The 20,717-nt window shown below is 38.6% G+C and overlaps 2 protein-coding genes and 2 non-coding genes across 5 annotated transcripts; 2 read left to right on the top strand and 2 right to left on the bottom strand.

Moving 5' to 3' along the window:
* The first annotated feature begins 170 nt into the window (after window positions 1-170).
* On the top strand, window positions 171-20,406 carry LOC115621949. 2 transcript variants are annotated; one of them, XM_030515799.1, is made up of 5 exons: window positions 171-836; window positions 11,625-11,732; window positions 17,681-18,072; window positions 18,148-19,179; window positions 19,732-20,406. In XM_030515799.1, exons 2-5 carry the CDS (start codon window positions 11,655-11,657, stop codon window positions 20,102-20,104), a joined length of 1,875 nt encoding a protein of 624 aa, XP_030371659.1. In that variant the 5' UTR covers window positions 171-836; window positions 11,625-11,654; the 3' UTR covers window positions 20,105-20,406. The 2 variants fall into 2 exon arrangements, with proteins under 2 accessions (XP_030371659.1, XP_030371666.1); XM_030515806.1 differs by having other exon boundaries at window positions 11,625-11,672.
* Trnat-ugu lies at window positions 3,977-4,048 on the bottom strand. The gene has a single exon. It is a non-coding gene; the product is annotated as a tRNA-Thr (tRNA).
* On the bottom strand, window positions 10,359-10,477 carry LOC115620088. Its single transcript, XR_003995185.1, has one exon. It is a non-coding gene; the product is annotated as a 5S ribosomal RNA (ribosomal RNA).
* LOC115621966 (persulfide dioxygenase ETHE1, mitochondrial) lies at window positions 14,444-16,179 on the top strand. The gene is made up of 6 exons (XM_030515818.1): window positions 14,444-14,664; window positions 14,753-15,147; window positions 15,221-15,365; window positions 15,435-15,801; window positions 15,860-15,978; window positions 16,033-16,179. The coding sequence occupies exons 2-6, from the start codon at window positions 14,956-14,958 to the stop codon at window positions 16,089-16,091; spliced, it is 882 nt and encodes a 293-aa protein (XP_030371678.1). The 5' UTR covers window positions 14,444-14,664; window positions 14,753-14,955; the 3' UTR covers window positions 16,092-16,179.
* Window positions 20,407-20,717: the final 311 nt, after the last annotated feature.

Here is a 20,717-nt window from a genome sequence, read left to right on the forward strand (position 1 = left end):
GAGAGCAGTGCATGCACAGAATTCAAAGAGAGCACATTCGTGGTATTCTCTTGATCGTACTCTTGTCGCACTAGCTGTGCGGTTGGCCGTTGTTTTGTGGTCTCTCATGCGTTCAGTGCTTAGGCCAACGTCGTAGTGGCAACAACGCGTCGCGCTCTCCTCCACAGCAATCTCGATCTCGACTCGGCCTTTGTGCTGCACATGCGCAACCTCATCCAGGCAATGAAAATACAAAGCCGTTGTCAGTGGTAGTGCGTGTGTTTGTGTTTATTTGCTTTTCACATTCAAGTGTAAATTTCCTGTTTGTTGGCCAGGAAAATGTCATCATAAAATCGGAAATGCACTCCTAAATGGAAGTCTCTAAATTTCTATATATCCGCTGCACTTCGGAGCCAACGTTCAATGACAGGCAAATTGAATTCATAAAATTTATTGATTTAATTAACCAACACTCGGCCATAATTCGAGCAAACTTTTTCAAATAATACCAATAATACGAACTGTGTTGCGCGCCTTTTAGTAACGGTTTTTGGTACGCGGTTTTGATGCCAAGCCAACAATAGACGGAGCCAACAAATCGAAGCCGCTTACATTGATTTATAGCCCCGAGTGTAAATAATTCACACAAAAGCCAATCGACGCCCCCTCCACCGCTCTGCACATCATGTGGCAACAGTAGCAGCGAATCAGAAATGTTTTCATTGATTCTCGGCTGCATTTAGTTGCCTTCTGTGATTGTTGGGAAGATTTATAGAAATTTTGCTACAGCACTAAATTTCTACAAGTTGTGAAAAAGCGGATTAAGGAGCGCTCTTTATTATTTGCAACTTATTTGGGTGAGTGATGAAAAGAAATATAAATATGCCCTCATTATCGCCTAAGCAGATAAAGCGGAATAAACTTAAATATTAAATGGGTAAACGAGAATGTTTAAGGTGTTTTGTTAGTCAACAATAGAACAAGTCATTTTTAAAAGTTAATATTTAAATGAACACATCTAATAGAATTAGTGGACGCATTTCGACTAAAAAGGCTAAGCATATAGCCTGTGTAATTATTTTGTCTTAGATGGGATTGCTTGAAACATTTAAACATGGTACATACAAGTACATAGATACTTGTTTTTGTCTTAAAAATTTGCCAATTTATTTAGTGAATTTAGTGGTTGGGGTCTTTTGTGTTTATGTTTATTCGTACACTAAGTCAAAAACTTGAGGATTATTCGTAAGTACTTCGTTGGCAGTTAACTCAAAACCGAATCGAGGTTGGGAAAACAATGATAGCGCAACTTTGCGACAACTGCAATGCATCACAACAAGGTCGTTTGAGAAGCGATTGGAGAGGCTATCTGGAAGAAATATTTAAATTACTGGCCAGCTTTCTGTATAGTCATTTGGGGAGAAGAATAAATCTGCTTCTAACAATAGACCTACTCAGATTGGCAAGCAAGTCTATGGGTTATCATAACAAAAGGCAACGTCTGGCTCGCTTCCAAACAAACAAACAAACAATGGGTGGCAAAAGCGCCAAAAGAAAATTGATAAAAAGCTTATGAATAATTTACGCATGCGCAACTGTATACTATATAGAGTCAGAGTTGGAGCAATCAGCCGCTGTGGCTATTAAAACGCGATTTGCATTGTTGATGTCCAGAGAAATATATTTATTGTAATTAACGTTGAGCGGATTGTAGGTTGGGCAGTACCGTTTTAAAATACGAAATGAAAGCCTCTTCGATACACATGCTGACCGCAAAATTCAAATCAAATCTAATCTATGATTGATTCTCAGAAATTGAAACGCAACTCATAAACAGCAATCAGTGCACAGCATCAATAAACTCGCAGACAGCTACCCAACACACAAGTACTGTACATACTTATACAGAATGGTGGTGTACCCTTGACCGCTGCAACTATAGCTGTGTAGAGGTGGTGGTGTAGATGTAGATAAATCCCATGTAATTACATATGAATTTTTGCGGTTGACTCAACGGCAGATACATTCTAAACATCATCAAAAGTTAATACAGTGGCGGCAGGTACCTACACACGAGTATACATACAAGTATATATGAACAATATTGTATAGAATTCTCTGCTAATCGTTTTGTATGGCTGCGCAAAGAGCTTCGTGAATCGTGTTGGCTGCACTCGAGAGTCGAGTAGGGGCAAGTTTTTCATAGTGTCATTAATTTTAATTATTTACCTTTCATTTGTAACTTGGCTGCTGGCAAGCAGCTCGCTCATTGTGAGCGTTTGAATACCAATTGATCAGGGCATAGATGTTTTCCATTTCCACAAGTTCATTAAAATTCCATAGCAACCCTTTTACCGCGTACTGCTCGCTTCAACAGGATGTCAATGTCGTGGTGCACCCCCAGGCCCGTTGACGTCAAATGCTGCTTCTCTTGACTTTTGTGTAGCTATTTTTTTTTATGTGCTCAATGCTAACAACCTAATCAGAGGCAGTGGCATTAATATGTAAATTTTGTGTACGGTTTTTTAAGGTTTCTGCGTTTTATGAATGTATGCAGGTCTGTTTATCTTGCGGCGCCTTTGAAAAGATGCAGCTCCAAGTTTGGATTGTTGAACTGCTCGTGGGCATGCCTGCATTTTGGGCTTTAATATAAGCCGCCTGCGCCAACGAAATGCGTTAGAGTTGCTGTTTAGTATCTTCTAAGTATATACTGAGAAAGCAGCTGATCTCTGACCCAGCTGGATGCTCACAATAATTTCACTTTCATCCGGAGTATTCGTATACAATAAATTCAATCCATCGATCGATTTCGCCGCAGATTGACGTTTCCGATGGCGCTCATTCAGTCATTTGCGCTTTCGCATTGATTGTTGCTTAGGCTTTGCAGAATTAATTGGTGCTGCTGCGTCTGCTTCAGCTTCAGCTTCTGCTGACTTTCTAGAGAGTCAATAAAATTAATTTGCATAAGTAATCAGATATCTCTGCAGCAGCTTTCACAGCTGATCTGAATGGCCCAGTTGCCAGGTTTAACCTGAAAACTGACATTCTATTCGCAAGCACTTGCACGCTGCTTAAGAATTATGCCTAGTTATAGAATTATTGAGCACAGGTGCACGCCTGATATGGACCTGGCTCGAACGCGAGTGCCCTCTGAATCGACGAAGCACACGCACACTTTTAAGGTCAGAGTACGGGTAAGAGAAACAGCTGCACGTTGGCTCAGTCGCGGCTTTTATCTGTTGGCCTTCGGGCATAAGTCAAGCGACTTTAAATGAGCCAAAGAAATGCTAATGCAAAATCATAAACGTCCATGTTGTTGGTAAAACGGAACGCACTTGTGTTCGTATTTGTGTCAAGCCAATTAAAATAGTTTCACAATACCAGTTCTGTCTCGCAGCTAAATATTTTTGCCATCTTGTCATTGTGTTGGTCCATTTACCAGCTAATAGCTTCTCGTGTGATTATTAGTACGAGTATATAGTATAATTACTTCTATCAATGTCACTGCTGTTGTCATTTGGAAACACTTGTGCACATAACTATAGTAACTACCACAAAAACACTTGACACAATGTTGTGCTAATTGTGTGACAAATATCTTACGAATATAATACCTTACTATTCAGATAGTTTTTTTTTTTTTTTTAATGGGGAAACTATGCCAAAAGCAGTTGTTCATAAATATTTGAAAACGCACAGCTGTTAATAAATGCAGCCCGCAGGTCAAATTTGTGTTTATTTCCAAAATGTTGAAAACAAACATGCCTTGGGCACTACAACAATGTTCCCAATGTTTTTTATAATACCTACAAATAAAAGTATAACTTCGACCTTGTGCGCGTTTTGAAAACAAGCCTCTTTCTCCATACAAAATAATTGAGTATGAAATAATGTACATACTTCAATACAAAATTTTTAAATACTTACAAATCTTTAATAAATAAACTAAAATTCAAAAAAACGATTTTGGAAATTTTGCACTTTAGGGGGTTTTTGCTGCCTCCTGTGAGGATTGAACTCACGACCCCTGGTTTACAAGACCAGTGCTCTGCCACTGAGCTAAAGAGGCTGTTACGGGCACGCTGTCTAACTTCTGCTTAGTTATGCGCACCCAGAATCGTTCTTAACAGAAGCGTGGCGTAAGTAACAGTGCGCTGTTATCTTAACAGTTTCTGGTAGCTTACTAATTAATATGAAATGACGCCCAGAATTGTTTGTTTATAAATATACACAGAAAAATATGCATATTATTATTAATATTAAAACAGAGCGTCTTCACCATTTAAGCAATTAGACAACATTATTTGCATTGTTGTATGTACATATAGAAATTGTGTATTCGCAGAGCAACTGAGCTCATCTTAAAGCAATTTAGGCGTAGAAAAAAAGCTGAAATAAATAACAAGCTTGACAGGCAGCACCAAGCGCAACGGCAACACCTTAAAAAAATTATAATTTTGTATGTACGTTTGAATATATACAAACATTTTAACGTGGGGAGCAGACGAATGGCAGCGCCAATGCACAGTGGGAGAAACAAAAAATTTTAATATTGTCAATACTAAACAATTTTATAATTGATTCTAAGCTAGATGAAAAAATAAATTATTCTGCGTCGAAGCTGGTATTTATAACAAAAACCAAATTCCTCAAACGACTGAGTCCCCAGTCTTGGTTTGTAAACGCTCCTTATACCCAGGCAACCCGAGGTTATTTTACTTCCTTGATTCAAAGAAGAAGATCCAAAAAGGAAGCCTTGGAAGCTATAAGACTGTGGGAGGAGTAGGGACTAAAACGGTAAACGTGCGGACAGACATCGCTATATGGATTTGTCGGCTCATGCTGATCATATATTTGCATATAAAGTATTCCTTTTAGGGGTTAGAAATTTACCTACCAAACAATAAATATAGCCTTATATTTTTCATTTACGTACCTATATATAAATATTTGTTGCGGTAGATTTATTTCATTGTCATCATTTTATTTGGATTTATGGAAGTGACCGTGAAACAAAGAACTACGAAATGCTACTGTAAAATTAATAAGTTTCTTTATAATATTCTGTAAAATATATCAACATCAATATATTGAAATGGTTTTGAAACAGTAATTTGTAGAATTTTATTTATTGCAGTTTTTAAAAACTAAAATATGATATTAAAATAGTATTTAAAGCGGTACAAGTAATTGACAATTTTTTGAACTCTCATAGATTCTCAAAGATTATCTTAAAATGAAAGGTTAAAGCAAAGCAGGGTGTCTGTTTTATTTTTTCCACTGTAAGACGCCACAAATGTCTGGGCTCCCTCCAATGCACACCCAAATAGATGAACAACAACTTCTTATAGACAAAAAGTGAATAAATATAAATGCGTATACGGTATGTTTGTAATTTTGAGTAGAATTGCTTTTGATGTCGTGTTTAATTTGCATAAAACGCTCATTCGATTTAAACGCAAAGTTCAGCGCGTGGGAAGTCTTTGTTTCTCTATGCATACTCGTTTGTTGCCATCTAACGCCTCATAGTTCGTATATCTTTGGGTAAAATGGCATGCACTTTTTGTTAAATGCAGAATGTAATTGTTAACAAAAAGCGACTGGCGTTGAGTCGTGCTTAGTGAAGCGACAAATTAGTTTGCGTCCACCTATATAGTACAAGTATGTACATACTATAGATGTAGATACCCCCATTGCAATCGGAAAGAGCAACAGTTCTGCTCGTATTTTGATAATTTGTTAAGTGAACCGTAGAAGAGCTTTAAAAGGCACCTACAACAACCCGATTTGAAAGATTTGAAAAGAGATTGAAAGTCAAACAAATTTCATCTTAAGCAGCGCTAATTGAGACAATAACAACATTGAGTGCTGATTAGAATTTATGGCCATAATCAGCGCCGGTGCTGCTGCTTCTCTCTTTCGATTTTGAAAGCCAACACACTCGTCTACACTTACAGACGCGACTGGGGCTCCCACGGGGCCTTTTGGTCACTCTAGAGTCTAGAGTCTCGAGCACATTGACAAGTTCAAGACAGAGGCGAAGGCGACACAAATTTTGAAACTTGTGTCCATTATTTTTTAGGTCATTTGTGTGGCAGTACGTTGACTTGTTGACTTCTCAATAGGCAACAGCCAAATGCCAAAGCAGAGCAACATCATCGTCATAGCCAACAACAACAACAACAACAAGAACAAACACGAAAATGAGTTAAATGCGTTGATAAAGCAACAAAAATACCGGAATCCAGCGAACAAGTTTCAATAAACGTCACCTCAACCTGCAGGCCCGCCTCGCCTAACTCCAACTCTATCTAACTGCCCCGAAGTGTCCCAGTTGCTTTCTAAGCGCGTCTGCCTCTCCAAAAAAAAAAGGAAACAACATGAAAACTAAGAACAACAAAAAATAACCGAACAAAAAATAAGTAGTATGGAAAAATGCAATTTTTATTTCAACACACATTCAACAGTACATTTGCAACTAGTTCTGCACCAACACGCCAAACAACAACCACACAGTAACCACAGAGCAACTACAACAACCGCTTAGCAGCTCCAACTTGTCTATCGCACCTTGTGCCAAATTACTTAATAAACGTGGCTTTTTGTCATGTCTCACTGACACCGGAAACGCTGAAATGTTTCGCCGCCGCTTCAGTTGTTCTTCTTGTGGTTGCAGTCGTGGTTCATTTTTTCAAAAATGTATAAAAACACTAAGCGAATGAAAGTTCTAAGCTACTTACTATGGTTGTACCAAGGGTGGTTCAATAATTAGGCAAATATGTATGTATTGGACCCATTGACACCCTACTTCAAAACAGTCTATACGGTTCTTTACATAAATTTATTAAAAAGAGAAAAAGAATTATTAAATTCAATTTTTCGCATTATTTAGAATAAATAAAATATAAATAACAATTTTAAGACAAAAAAAAACTTCAAACAATTCTAACACAAATAAATATGCACTAAAAAGTAAACAAATTAAATTTGACACTCATCTACCGGGTGTCTTCTCATTAAACCCAAAACCCATGAAAATTGTGTATGATTTAAGAATTATATGGTTTTGTCAGTACTGAACCAAATTCAAATCGGTCCACACGGGCTTCCCGCTTCAGCTTTCAAATACAAAAAGAAACTTCAAAATCGGTTCACCCAGTCGAATAAAAAAAAACAAACAAAAATTGATAAACTCCTCCTTTTTTAAAGTCGTTTAAAAAACCAGGAATTTTTATTGATATACATACCTTTTTTATTTCTTGATTATGTAAAAACAAGTAGAAAATACAATGTTGTCAGTTCTATTGCCAAGGAATACAAAATTAGTCTCAAGGAAAAAAGTCTTTTGGATGAGTTAGGTTAGGTTAGGTTTCAATGGCCGGGGTGATGTTGTTCACCCTCCCACTTAGGCCTAAGAAGACCCATTCTGCTGCCATATAATCTCTACATTAACATATATCCATTAATTCAACCACCAGTACTTCTTATGAATCTAACCATGCTAACAAGTTCAATCTTATTCAGATCTGAATGAGGATGAGTACTCTATTGTAATATTAATATGTGTTCTCTAAAAAATAATGTACACTTCTTTTTGAATAATATTTATATGTTTGGATGTTGCATTATTCATTCGAGCTATAACATTTTTGTATCTTTGCAGTTCAAAGTACTCGGATTCTCTTTTTAGAGGTATTTAGGAATGAAACTATTATAAGTCTACCAATTTTACGAGATCCGTAGTTTAAATAAAATTCAAAATTTAAAATATAATTCTTTAAAGTATCCTTCCCCATCGAGGTCTTATAAGTAATTGAGAATATATTCCATAGACTTTCTAAGTTCGCATCGACTATTTTATATATATACAAGTATGTATGGATTGACAAACAGTATAGAGAATCCTGGGGTCAGCACAATAGCCTCTAGTTTTGTCCGTGTTATTTTTATTTTTATTTTTTTGGCGCGACCACGGTCGTTGTAATTATCAGCCACACACTCGGTGGTTGCGCCTCAGCGGTTCAACCTCGACGCCCTCGACGCTCTCATGCCAAAGCCTGGGAAGCATGTACACATTGGAACACATACTACCTGTATTATATGTATGTACATTTATCGTACGCGTATGTATGTATATGTAGAGTAGAATGCGGAGCCCGCAGTTTGTAGGGCTGTTGCGATGTCTTGCACTTGTTATTGAATTTGTTCTGCTTGCCAAGCCGCACAACTTGGCCAACAACCCTTCGACTTCGACTTCGGCTTCCACTGAGTTCTCGAGGTAGCAGCGATAGGCACGCAAATTGTACGTGCCACGATAGGTGGCAACCATACTCGCATGCACGTAGCCCATAGACATAGTTGAATGATCTTCATGGTTGCCTGAGCACGGGTGCATGGTCGCCTTTTAGTGCAAAAAAGTTGCGGGCGCTCTCACGTTGTAACTGACACTGCAACGATCCATTCAGCCATCCAACCAGCCAACCATCCAACGATCCAACCAAGCAAGCAACCAGTGTCGTTTTCCAAAAGTTTCAGTTGCAAGCCCCATAATCAGCCTAAATTGTTTCATTTCAGACCATTAGTAAAGTGCTTAGGCGAAGCTCAGCAAAGTGCACACAATTGTATCTGCGAGAGGACCATGTGCGAATTTTTCATTCATACTTGTCGAGCTCTATCCATCCATCAGAGAGACAAAAAGGCCGCTTCTTCTTCTTTCCAATGCGCACGCTTGGGGAGCCTAATTAGGCGTTAGAGCGAAATTAGATTAATGATAGACCCACATTAGACACACACACACACACATATTACACATTTCTTAACAATAGATGGCAACATGCATTGTTGTAGGTAGGCAGGTATCTCAACTTAACATGTCGTGTAGTTCCTGTTTGTTTCTCTGTCGGTCTGTCTGTCTGTCTCGATGGCTCCATTTTGCGGCAACAAACACGCAAACTACTATAAAGCTTACACCCAAGAAAATAGGTAGATGGGACACACGAGCTGAGCTGAGCTGAGCTGAGCTGATGAGTTCTAGGCAGACTTTGTAGAAATGGTGCCAGCCAGTCAGTCAACATGGTAATTAGTCCACGAGACTAATGACTCTGTCACTCTACCTTGAAAGCTACAGCCTTGAGAACAAGTTTACTGAACATTCGGAGATACATTAACAAAATGGATACAATTTAAGTCTAAAATTCCTAATCAAAAAAAAAAACTATTTAGAAGATTATAGACTATCAACAACATTATCTTAACTTTGGTAGTTAAATGAATGATAATCGCCTTTAACACTTTTAGTTTTAAGGTATTCCCCTATATCCCCTAAAAATTGTGTAAAATTTATAAGCAATGTTTCTTGGCCAATTTTTATTACGTGCTTATTATAATTTCTTTTTTCAACAACTTCATAAGTTAGTAGTATTAGCATAAATAAATTCTAGAGTGCCGATTAGGGACTATTAGAGTAATAACCAATTAGTATATGTTATCTAGGGTTTATTATAGTAGTATAAACATATATTTTTAATTGGAAAACATAACCAACAACAAAAAAATCCTTATCTTAATTCATTAATAAGTTAATGATTCCTTTTTAAAAAAGTTCGGTAAAATGTTAGCCTAAGCATGCTTTTATTTTTAGTCCCTGATTTATTTGTCCCCCTACTTCTGAGAGGTATATTTGTACTTTAAGGCCGATTCAAATAATATAAAAGTAGCCTTAGATATTTATTTGATTTATTTTAGCTTTTGCTTCAAGTTTTGATATTTACAGAATTAAGACAATATTTAATGGCCAAGGAAAACTAGGCAAGAAAAAAAACTTGTAATATAACTATATTAAATCTTACACCTATAAGCCGTTTTTGATTACAAGAACCAGCTGGTAGGGTACGTGGATTGTGCAAATAATTTTTAAATATTTAATTTGATCGCGCAGCAATCAAAAAGATGAGCTCATCAATCGTTTTGACGTTTGCTTCTTATGTATCATCTTCAACCTTATATTTTGGGCTATTTGTAGCTAAGACAAATGGGAATTGGCAGAGTTTCTCTCTATAGTATTGGTGGTAAAAAAATGTTTCGTTAATTTATTAGTTGTAGACGTATTAATGAATGAGTGTAGCAAACGGATAGTCTTATTAAATTTATCAATAGTGTTATTAGTGTGGAGACTATATTTATAGAATCTGCCATTTGATTTTGGTAAGTACTTGAAAGGAAATACGGATATCGCTTTTTAGTAAAGAATATTGCATTGGTATGCATGGCGTTAAGTTGGTTTGCGAGCGAAAAGTGTGGGGTTAAATGTAATATGCAAAAAATAGATTAGGTATAAAAAAAAATGTGCAAAAAAGAAGTTTGCGTTTGGGACAAACAGATGCCAACAACACGCGGTGTTCCCAAGCGGTCCCCCATCTAAGTACTAACCGCGCCCGACGCTGCTTAATTTCGGTGATCAGACGAGAACCGATGTATTCAGCGTGGTATGGTCGTTGGCGAAGGCGACTTTCTTAGCGCTGAACATAAGCGACAACCCCACCACAGCATACACACATACATATGTACAAGCATACACGTATTTGTAGATACAAGTATATGGCTATGTAGTGGTATGTATCTATGTCTAAAGTATCTGTGACAATTGTCATGTATAAATGAGGCTCTTTGTTTCTCCGCTATTTGAGAAATATCCGAGGCCATGTTATGGCCGTTACGCGCAGAAAAAAGGGTGAAAAGAAAATGGGAGGAAATCTCGGAGCATTAGGTAATATAATCTATACACACATCTATTCAGCTACAAGCTCAGCATCAAAGATGCTGTCGTGTAGATGGCAACAACAGCAACAGCAACAGCAACATTACAAATTTGCATATCGAATGCACTTCTTTGTTTTTGCTGGTTGTGGCGGCTGGGTACAAAGAGCAGCTCGAAGTTACGTCTAGGCTTGCGCACTGTGGGAGTCGGAAAGTGAACAAAAACAAGTGCGTGCAACAATTATGGCACAGCAGGGCAGACTTTGCTTATTCCTTTACAAAAACAATCGCTTTGACGCTTCGTAACGGCACTTGACAGTTTGTGAAGCGCATTTTACAGCTCATTTAGATTCGAGGAAAGGGTATAGTTTTGTCAAAAGTGCCAACAAAAGACGTTCCTGTTAAATGTGCATATGTTAATGGAAAAGATTCTAGTAAGCTAATTAAAATGGCTCAGTAGCACAAAATGGTAACATGACAGAGTTGTTAAATCTGGCGGACCGAAAATATTAGACACCGCTTCGGGGCCGCACAGCCCAGAGAGCGACAACCGGCAATTGTTTTTGCGCAACAGACCGTAAAGCAAATTAAAGTGATTTTTAAATGTGTGCTTGTGTGTGTAAGGTTTGAAGACTGTTGACTCATAGGCCCAGTAAGTTGTAGATCCAATGGAGATGCCGCTGTAATTGGCTGCATTTAGAGCTGAGCAGTTGATCGGCCGCTGAGAAAATACTAAAGCGTGCTAAAAAATTGTTATTGTCTTGTCAGTAGTGACATTGAATGGATGTATGTACTTATATACATGCATACATATGTATCTGTAATCTTGTAGTTTCTTGCCACATTACAAAAATAACGGCACATAAATAATATCCATATTTTTATTACAGACTTCGCAGACACTTCGTGATTCCCCCGACATGGACACCGGAAGTGTGGTTAGTGAACCGATTTCCGCGCATCATCGCGCCTTCGCCAAACAGAAATCCGCCTCTATGGTATGTAGCGGGCCAATTTAAAATATGATTCCATAATTAAGGCGGTGTTAACAAGACAATGCTGGGCTGCAGTTTTTTAGCCCGATTATATAAGCTTGCAAATACTTGAGGGTAATTATGTATAGACACGCACCTACAATACACACCCCAAACACTCATACGCTTTACATAATTTCACGGTAGAAAGTTGTCGAAAATGAAATTCACAAATAAAGCGCAAACATGCAAAATGAATGTGTGTGGCATGCTACAAAAACAACAGACAAACACAAAAAAATCGACGCTGTGGCTCACAAATTAAAGCGTTAAAAATGCTCGCTTAAGAAAAGCACATTCACACACATCTGTACACAAATACAGACAAATGTATGTACATATGTATGTGCATTTGTATGTGGTATAAGCATAAGTACACACTAAAGTATCTTTCAACTATTAATTGTTTATGCATTGTAATGCATTTTTAAGCAACACTTTCACGGAGCCACGCCAACTCATTCAGATGCAACCAAATACATATGTATATGTACGAGTAATGTATGTACAAATGTACGCTTAAAAAACTCACAGTTTTTTTTAGCAATCTAAGCACCCAAAGACATACATACATACATATGTACGTACACACAAGTACACTCGTAGAGTGATTTGCTGGCAAGTTAGTAGAAGAGGCCAAACTATTTAGCCGTACTCCACCAACAAAGGCAACAATATTGAAATACAAGTATGTACTTTCACTCAAAGCGACTGAAAGCAAAAGTACAATAACACACATATGTACATACATACTTGTATGTACATATGTAATTGTATATGTTTTGCATTGATGCGAATAGGGGAAGCTGCCAATTGGCCATTAACTGTCGAAGCTATAAATAACAAATGAGCAATATTTATTGGCTTAATAAATTGGGCATGACTAATGATCATTTTGTTCGGTAATTGGATCCATTTTTTGTTTACAAGAGCACCAAGTAATTGCCCAAATATACAATTTCATAACCTTTTTTTAAATCAATAATAAATACATATGTATGTACAAGAAAATTATAAAATGGCAGCTCAGATAAAGCAATACTATATAACATCGAGTGAAAATTAATAACAGATATTATTATGAATTATGAACCAAGAAATGCGTTCATTAAAATACATATGTATATACATTAGGGAAAAACTTCAGTTAAGTAGTAGTACAGTAGTAGTAGTAAGTACATATAAAAGAACTCGTAATCTATACCTACATTTTCTTTATATCAGTGGTGGGCAAAAAATTTTATATCTACCAAAAAAAAAACTATCGTTAGGGTTATGAGCCCATCAAAAACTACGAACAAAAAATTATATAAAAAAGTACACTGGAAAAAGTTGTGACTACATTCATATATATTAATTTATTAATTTTTCAGAGTCTATTTGTTCTTTACTTATAGAAGTTCGTAATGAATCTGCTAGATTTATGTCACTATATTTATTTCTATATACTATACATACATTTTAAATATTTTTTATGTGCGATATGCAGCTTCACACCCATAAGCACTTGCAAAACTTGCCTCCAACTTTAGCATTGACGATTTTAATAATGTTAATTTCATCAGCCATTATTCATTTTTAAAAATTAAGAAGCTAAGTAATGCCACTTGGTGAAAATTATAAAACACTATAATTTATAATTCAGCTACTGAAATGTAGCATAAAATTCACTTTTCACCACGCCATCACGCTGAATGCTTCAGCGTTTTCGGTCCTGGTCAAGGCTTAGATGGGGGACTACCTCGCTTGATCGTGTCTTGTGTTCTTGGTGCCCAGTCTACTTTTTTGCTGCATAATAAATAATAATAATAAGCCCTTTTTACTCCACACATCGAATATTTCAATAGTAAAATATTTTACTTATCCTTGTGAATTCACGAGCTCTTAACCATGCATGTGCACAAAATTTTATATGCAAGCAACTTTCTGTGTCTATTTAAAATTTAAATTTTAAATTATTTCAAACCTAAGAAGGGTGGCTACCTTAACTCTCATAGCACGTTACAAATTGCATCTTGCACCCCTATGTTCATTCATTCTTACATACACACGTATGTACATATGTATTCATGGTATATTCGGTAGATTAATTTCTTCCAGACAATTTCTCCATGAATTTCTCAACGTACATTTCTTTAAATCAAGACCGCAACTGGCTACCGTCAAAGTGTCGACATTAGCATATAAATATGCTAATTTGCTTATGATCCAACTCAAAGGTTAGGAAACCATCGCTATCAAAAATTCTCACGTTCAAACTGGACAAGGTCCGGCAATTTCTAAAAGTTTTTCAACCGCGTGCCTTGGAAGGGGTGCCCCGAGAATGCAGGCATCACTTTGCTTAGGAGCTATCAGAGCATCCTAAAAGGGTTGCATACGTATGTATGTATGTATGTATGTATCAGACAAGCCCAATATGCATGGGTTGTTGGTCATTCGATGGTTATACGGCTGGGTGTTCAATTGCTCTTTTATCGGTGAATTGTAAACATCAACCCGGCCGGTCTCTCGATGCACCTCCACAGCTGGCTATGGTCACGTACCCAAAGCTTAATATTACGTCAACTAACCAAGCAACAGGTTTTTTGAAAGCTCTTCGAAAAGCTCGTCGCATATGCTGCGAACTTGACGCTAGTGATGAGTGTTTTTCTGTTTCAGTAGCTTGTGGACTCTTCAATGTGCGGTGCGGTGTCAACAGCTGATGCGGCTGAAATCTATTACTACTTTGTATAACAGAAAATGATGAAAATTGCTGTTTGTAAAACTAAATGAAAAGCTGCCAAAGTAGTTAGCAAAAGTTGAGTGTCACTCAGAGAGATACTGCGAAAGAGAGAAAGTTATTTGTGCTTCCATTGAATAACAATGCTGTGATATTCTTACGCGTCGATGAGCACAAGTGTGTATACATATGTTTGTTTGTATCTACGCAAAAATTATCAGATGTTCATTAATAGGAATTAACAAATAATCCAAATAAATTTCAGTATCGCTAAAGTTGTATCGATGCACACACTAGCATTGGAGCAAGAGAACCACCATTGCCAAATATTAAACAGTAAATAAGTAGCTGCTGACAGAATCGCAATAAAATAACTAGTCATAGTGACGATCCAAGAGTGAAGCTTTCTAGGGGCTTGCACACACTCGCTCCATAGGCAACAAACGATAAGCACAACAACACGACAAAATGAAAATCGTTGCCTCCAGTCTGCTTTCAACTTTTCGGCAGTTGCGAGCACAAACTGCTAAGCTCGCTAAGCCAGGCCCGTCAATTGTATCGCCCACCTGGCTACAACAACAACAGCGTTTACATCATTGTCGAAGCAACATGACTGTGCCAACACGCATATCCTTCACGCAGGACTTCTTCTTTCGCCAAGTGGGTAGTTGTTGTATTTTTAAAATTCTACATGATGTCAATCAATAAAATTCAACTTACGAAACGCCACCAGCTTTTCGATACCGAGAGCAGCACCTACAGCTATCTCTTGGCTGATGCCAATAGCGGTGAGGCCGTTATCATTGATCCTGTGCTAGAGCAGGCCAAGCGGGACGCCCAGCTGGTGAAAGATCTGGGCTTTACCCTTAAATATGCAAGTAAGCCGGATTTATCGACCTTTGAGCTACGAATTTCACCATGAGATCTTGAAAACCACACCTTTATAGTCAACACACACATGCATGCGGATCATATAACGGGCAGTGGGTGGCTGAAGCAACTGTTGCCGGGCTGTCAGTCGGTAATTGCTGCCGCTAGTGGCGCCAAGGCCGACATCCATTTGAAGGAGGGGGAGCAAGTGGAGTTCGGACGTCATCGCATAGATGCACTGGCCACTCCGGGTCACACCAATGGCTGCATGACATATGTTGTGCGAGAGCAAGGCTGTGTTTTCACCGGCGACACTCTCTTGATACGGGGCTGTGGACGCACCGACTTTCAAGAGGGCAGCTCTCAAAGCCTCTACGAGAATGTCCATTCAAAGATCTTCACATTGCCGGAGAATTTCCGCATTTATCCAGCACACGATTACAAGTAAGTGCCTGCAAGAATTACTCAGAGAAGGGTATTCTGAGCAATGTGCTTTTTGCAGAGGTCAGCTAGAAAGCAGTGTCTGGGAGGAGAAGCAATATAACCCACGTTTGACCAAGAGCCTTGAGGTGTTCATCAATATTATGGACAACTTGAATTTGCCCTATCCCAAGAAAATTGGTGAGCATATTAAACACCATTCTTAAAAACAAGACTGAATAGGCACTTTTTCAGACGCAAGCTTGCCCGCCAATAGGGAGTGCGGCGTGTACGACATACCCAAGGACAATTAAGCACTGCCAAGGACAACTATAGCTCATTAAACACACATCCATACATCTGTACTTTTATAAAATATTAATAAAACGAGCATTTAAATAATACCTTGCATTTTCAATGCTTAACCTCGATATATTTATACTCTGTACTTGAAATGTACAAAAGTATATAAGGCTTGCGCGAGCTGAAAAAAGTAATAGGCAGAAGGAGGCGTGGCAGATCCCACAAAGTATATATGTACATACATATATTCTTGATCAGCATGACAAGACAAGATGAATAGCCCCCCCCCCCCCTCTCCCCATGATTTTCCAAGCCAAATTTCAAATGCAGATAGTGATTATGCCAAATTTTATTATGATAAACCGATTAAACAGGAAGTTATAGCCAGAAGTTATACAGAAGTTATATACAGTGAAAGCTCACTTTATGGACACTCTCTTTTTCTAAAACATTCGATCGGCATATAAAGTATTTAAGTTATCCCCTTGGGCGGACAAAAATTGGCCGACCGTGAGTGTCCGGCCAAGAGAGTTTTCACTGTAATTGCTGCCCAAGCGCGGCCCGCACCTGTTGTTGTTGCTGCTGCGTAGTTTCAACATTGTGCTGCGTGCATGCTCACACAGACAGGAATAGTCACGCAAAGACGTGCATACACTCACATAGGCAAATTTGCTCTGTAAATGTAAATTATACACCGTTTACGTGAGTTGGAATATAAAATAAAATCGTTCTTTTTTTTATTTTAATAAATTTTTTTACTTTGTATATTTATTCTTAACATACAAGTATGTATTATATGTATTATACACCGTTTTCGTGAGTTGGAATATAAAATAAAATAAAATCAATCAATTTTTTTTATTTTATTAATTTTTTTTACTTTGTATATTTATGCTTAACATATGTACAGAGTATTTCAAAGTCGTGACACCCGACTTAATTAGTTTATATCTACATATTTCAAGATATTACGATTTATGTGGTAAATACATTTAAATACCAATGGAAATTGAACTATATTTTAAATATAATTATAATAAAAAGTTTTAAATATGGCGAAAAATATTATTGCAGTTGCGCTTAGAATGAAACGTTAATTTAAAAAATGTATATTTATTTTTAAAATATGCATTTTAAAAAACTGCCTGTATTAGTTGTGGTGTTATCCCTTTAATTGTTTAGTCAAATGTTTAATATGAAATGCCAAAATATCCTAAAAACCCAAAGGGATAATGGCCTAACCAATAAATAAAATTACAAATAAATTTTAGTTAATTAATTTTAGACGAGATATAAGTGCTACCAAAAATAGAACATGATTTCTAAACCTTCCTTTTAGTTACCCCTTGAACAAAGCATATTATGTAACCTTAGTACTAAATGCTCTTGTTAAAAAAACAAGTTTTTTACGATATACTTGTACATATCATTTGGTTGAAATACATTCAGCTGGTAAGCGCTTGTACCTAGTGATTAGAATGTCTGCTTTAAGAAGGTTACGAGCTGCGTCAAGAAAATTGTTAGCCGGCACACCTAATGCTAGTATTACGTACAGTCGAACTTTCCATTAAATCTCAAATGTTTCACTTGCTCCTTACAGACCATACTCAGTCCCAATCCGAAGAGCTGCGCCAAGTACAGTCTACACCAGGACAGCAACGACACACATCTGAGCAATGGCGCCACCCCACACTGCGCCACCGTTGGCCGTAGACGCAAGGGAACATCGCTGGGTGGCACTCTTTCATCGCGGTCCACACGCAGCGAGTCCAAGGAGCTGCGATCTGCTCTTCAGGATCGTGAGGCTGTCATACAGAACTTGCGCATTCAATTGTGTCTGGGCAAGCTGCCACGCCCCACCGGCCCGCCCCTGGACGAGTCTGAGAAACCAGCTGCTGAGCAAAAGCTAAATCGATTGATGGCCGAAGCGGAGAACAAACGCATCAAGATTAAAAACTTGAAGAGTGCGCTTGAAAAACTTGATATAACAGAGTAAGTATATATATATTTACTGTAGTAACTGAGACTTTTGAAGACAAGCCCGTTCTCTTTCCCACTTAATTGCAGCAACATAGACATACGCATCCGCCAAGCGGAACTGGAGTATGCGCTGGGACGCGAAGAACTGCAGATGCTGTCGATTGTGGAAGAAGCTCGCGCGTTGCAAGCGCGCCTGGAGAAATCCAAGCCAGAGGCGCAGACGCTCTACAACATCATTAGCTCCGGAGTGACGCTAAGTCTGCATGCAGTTCATGCTACCACCGGCCGCTGGGCCGCTCAGCTGAAGCCCGAACATCCGGGATTCTTCGTAGAATGGGCTCTTGAAGGCGATGGTTTGTACAAGGGCGATCGCATACTGGAGATCAATGGGCGCCTCGTGACGTGCAAGACCAAAGAAGAGTTGCAGAAGCATGTGGGGAACTCGGGCAAGTGCCAGATGGTCGTGTTGCGTAAAAAGTCCATTCCCATACCACAGAAGCAATTGGACCAGGAGAAGGAGAACAACATGCGCTTGCAGCATCGCATATCCTATTTGGAGGAGCAAGTGCGCGAGCTGCAAACGATGAAGGAGCAGCAGCAACAGCAACGACTACACGCTCCGCAGCAACTACAACAACAATCGCAAGCAAACAGCGCTCATGTGACCAGCATAAGCATATCGTCACCGCCGTCAACGCCACCCGAGAAGCCGCAGATCTTTCAGCGTGGAAATTACATCACCACCCTGGTGGGTGGCAAGCCCATCGAGCTGTTGGGCGAGGAGCAGCAACAAATGGGTCCTGGCAAAGCGACAAGTCCAAGCCACGTGACCAAGACGCTCATCAAGGAAAACACGCACATTGATTTGCGCGAACGCACGCCCAACATCTACTCCATGCCCTCCAAGTCCCTGTCTGCCTCAAAGATCTCCATCAATAGTGACTCCGCCTACATACAGCAGGCTTACAAGCGTGAGAAAGAACGACATCGCGACCGAGAGCGCGAGCGAGAACGCCAAGAGCGCCAAAGAGAAAGAACCAGCGCCCAGCAGCAGCTGCATCGAGATCACCTGATAGGGACGCATGCGCGCAGCGTCGAGCATCTTAACCAATACAATGGGTAAGCAATATACTAGTATGTTCTGTTTTGGAAAATTCGACCTCCAAGTGGGGTAAACCGAACTCGAAAGTTTGTTTGAATATTCGGCAATTTTCTACTGATCGACTTAAAATTTGGTTTCTAAATTCAAGTATGTATGTATGTATGTTTTGCTTATAAAGATATTCAAAAATATTGGATATTGAGAAGGCTCTTGTCATATCAGAAGATTCTGCTTAGTTTTTGCGTGTCGGAAGGTAACCATTGATGACCACATATGGAAACTTTTTTTACATGGCGTGTTCCACACTGAAGGGATTACAGCCATGGTTCCCCATATCCGCACAAGTGCGCATACAGCACGACGAGCTCTGAATTAAGCGCTAGTACTACCGCCCCAGGTGCTTTTAATCAGCAAATACAGTTAGAGTGCGCTCAGTACCAGTTCGGGATCATTGTAAATTGAATTGTGGTTATCAATACAATTCAATTCATTAATTTCTCACATTTTATCTGAAACGTAGAAATTCTTATTTACGAGCATATTATTGATATTTCTTATTTGTTTCATAGACTGGAACGACGCCGGGACACGCCACGCAGCCGAAACAATGAAGTGCAAACATTGCGAGCACGCTTGCCCTCCGACATGCGAAGTGTCAAGTCCCTGGATTTCGAGAGCGAAAACGAATCGAAGCCATTACCGGAAGCGCCAACAGTGCGGCCCACTCCACCAAAGAAGCCACTGAGGCTATCGCTCCAGCGTGCCCAGAGTCTGCAGACTGTGGAGCTGCATCAATGCAATAGTGATCTGGAGCGCAAGAGGCCCTTGAAACGCGTCCACAACAACAAGTCTACGAACGGCACGGGCAGCGAGGAGGGGTTGCTTATCGAAAACTGCAGTCCGATCCAAACGGCATCCCTCGGAAGGCATAAGCTTATCTAACCACTGGAGTGCAATTAGAGTTAGTTAGTTTTAGTTTTGGCCAAATGGTAGCACCTCTCTCGCCAGAGTGGATGCAGCTGTTTTCACAACAGGCGGACATGTGCAAAAATATAATTTCAATTAGCACCTACTATACTATTTATTTAAAAATACTTCGTTCGTACAACAAATTTTGGGTTGCAATGTACTTGTACTTACATCCACTTACATATGTACTATATAACCGATCAGTTAATATAGCCGAGAAAATACTGTTAACTACATTTAAAAAGGTATGCCAATAAACTATTATCTCAGTTGAATTTGAATTTCCACTTTTCTTTTTAGATAGAATCTATATTTTGTAATCGCTTGAAAACAAAATGTATTCAAAAAATACGCTTTTTTAGAAATACTGTTTGATGACAGGAAATCAATGCTCTTATTTGTATCTTTTTTTTTAACACCGATGGACCTGAAGGTAGTCTATATACGTATCTCCAATCATATGACAGAACCTTGAGAATGTTTCACAAATAATAGAAAAATCTAAATATTAGTTAGATTTCCAATATGCTCAAAAAAGGATTGTTTTTCTCAAAAAAATTGCATATATATAACAAGAGAGTATTAG

This window comes from Scaptodrosophila lebanonensis, unplaced genomic scaffold, assembly GCF_003285725.1.
Source record: "Scaptodrosophila lebanonensis strain 11010-0011.00,11010-0021.00 unplaced genomic scaffold, SlebRS2 tig00000001-arrow-pilon, whole genome shotgun sequence".
Classification (NCBI taxonomy): Eukaryota; Metazoa; Arthropoda; class Insecta; order Diptera; family Drosophilidae; genus Scaptodrosophila; species Scaptodrosophila lebanonensis.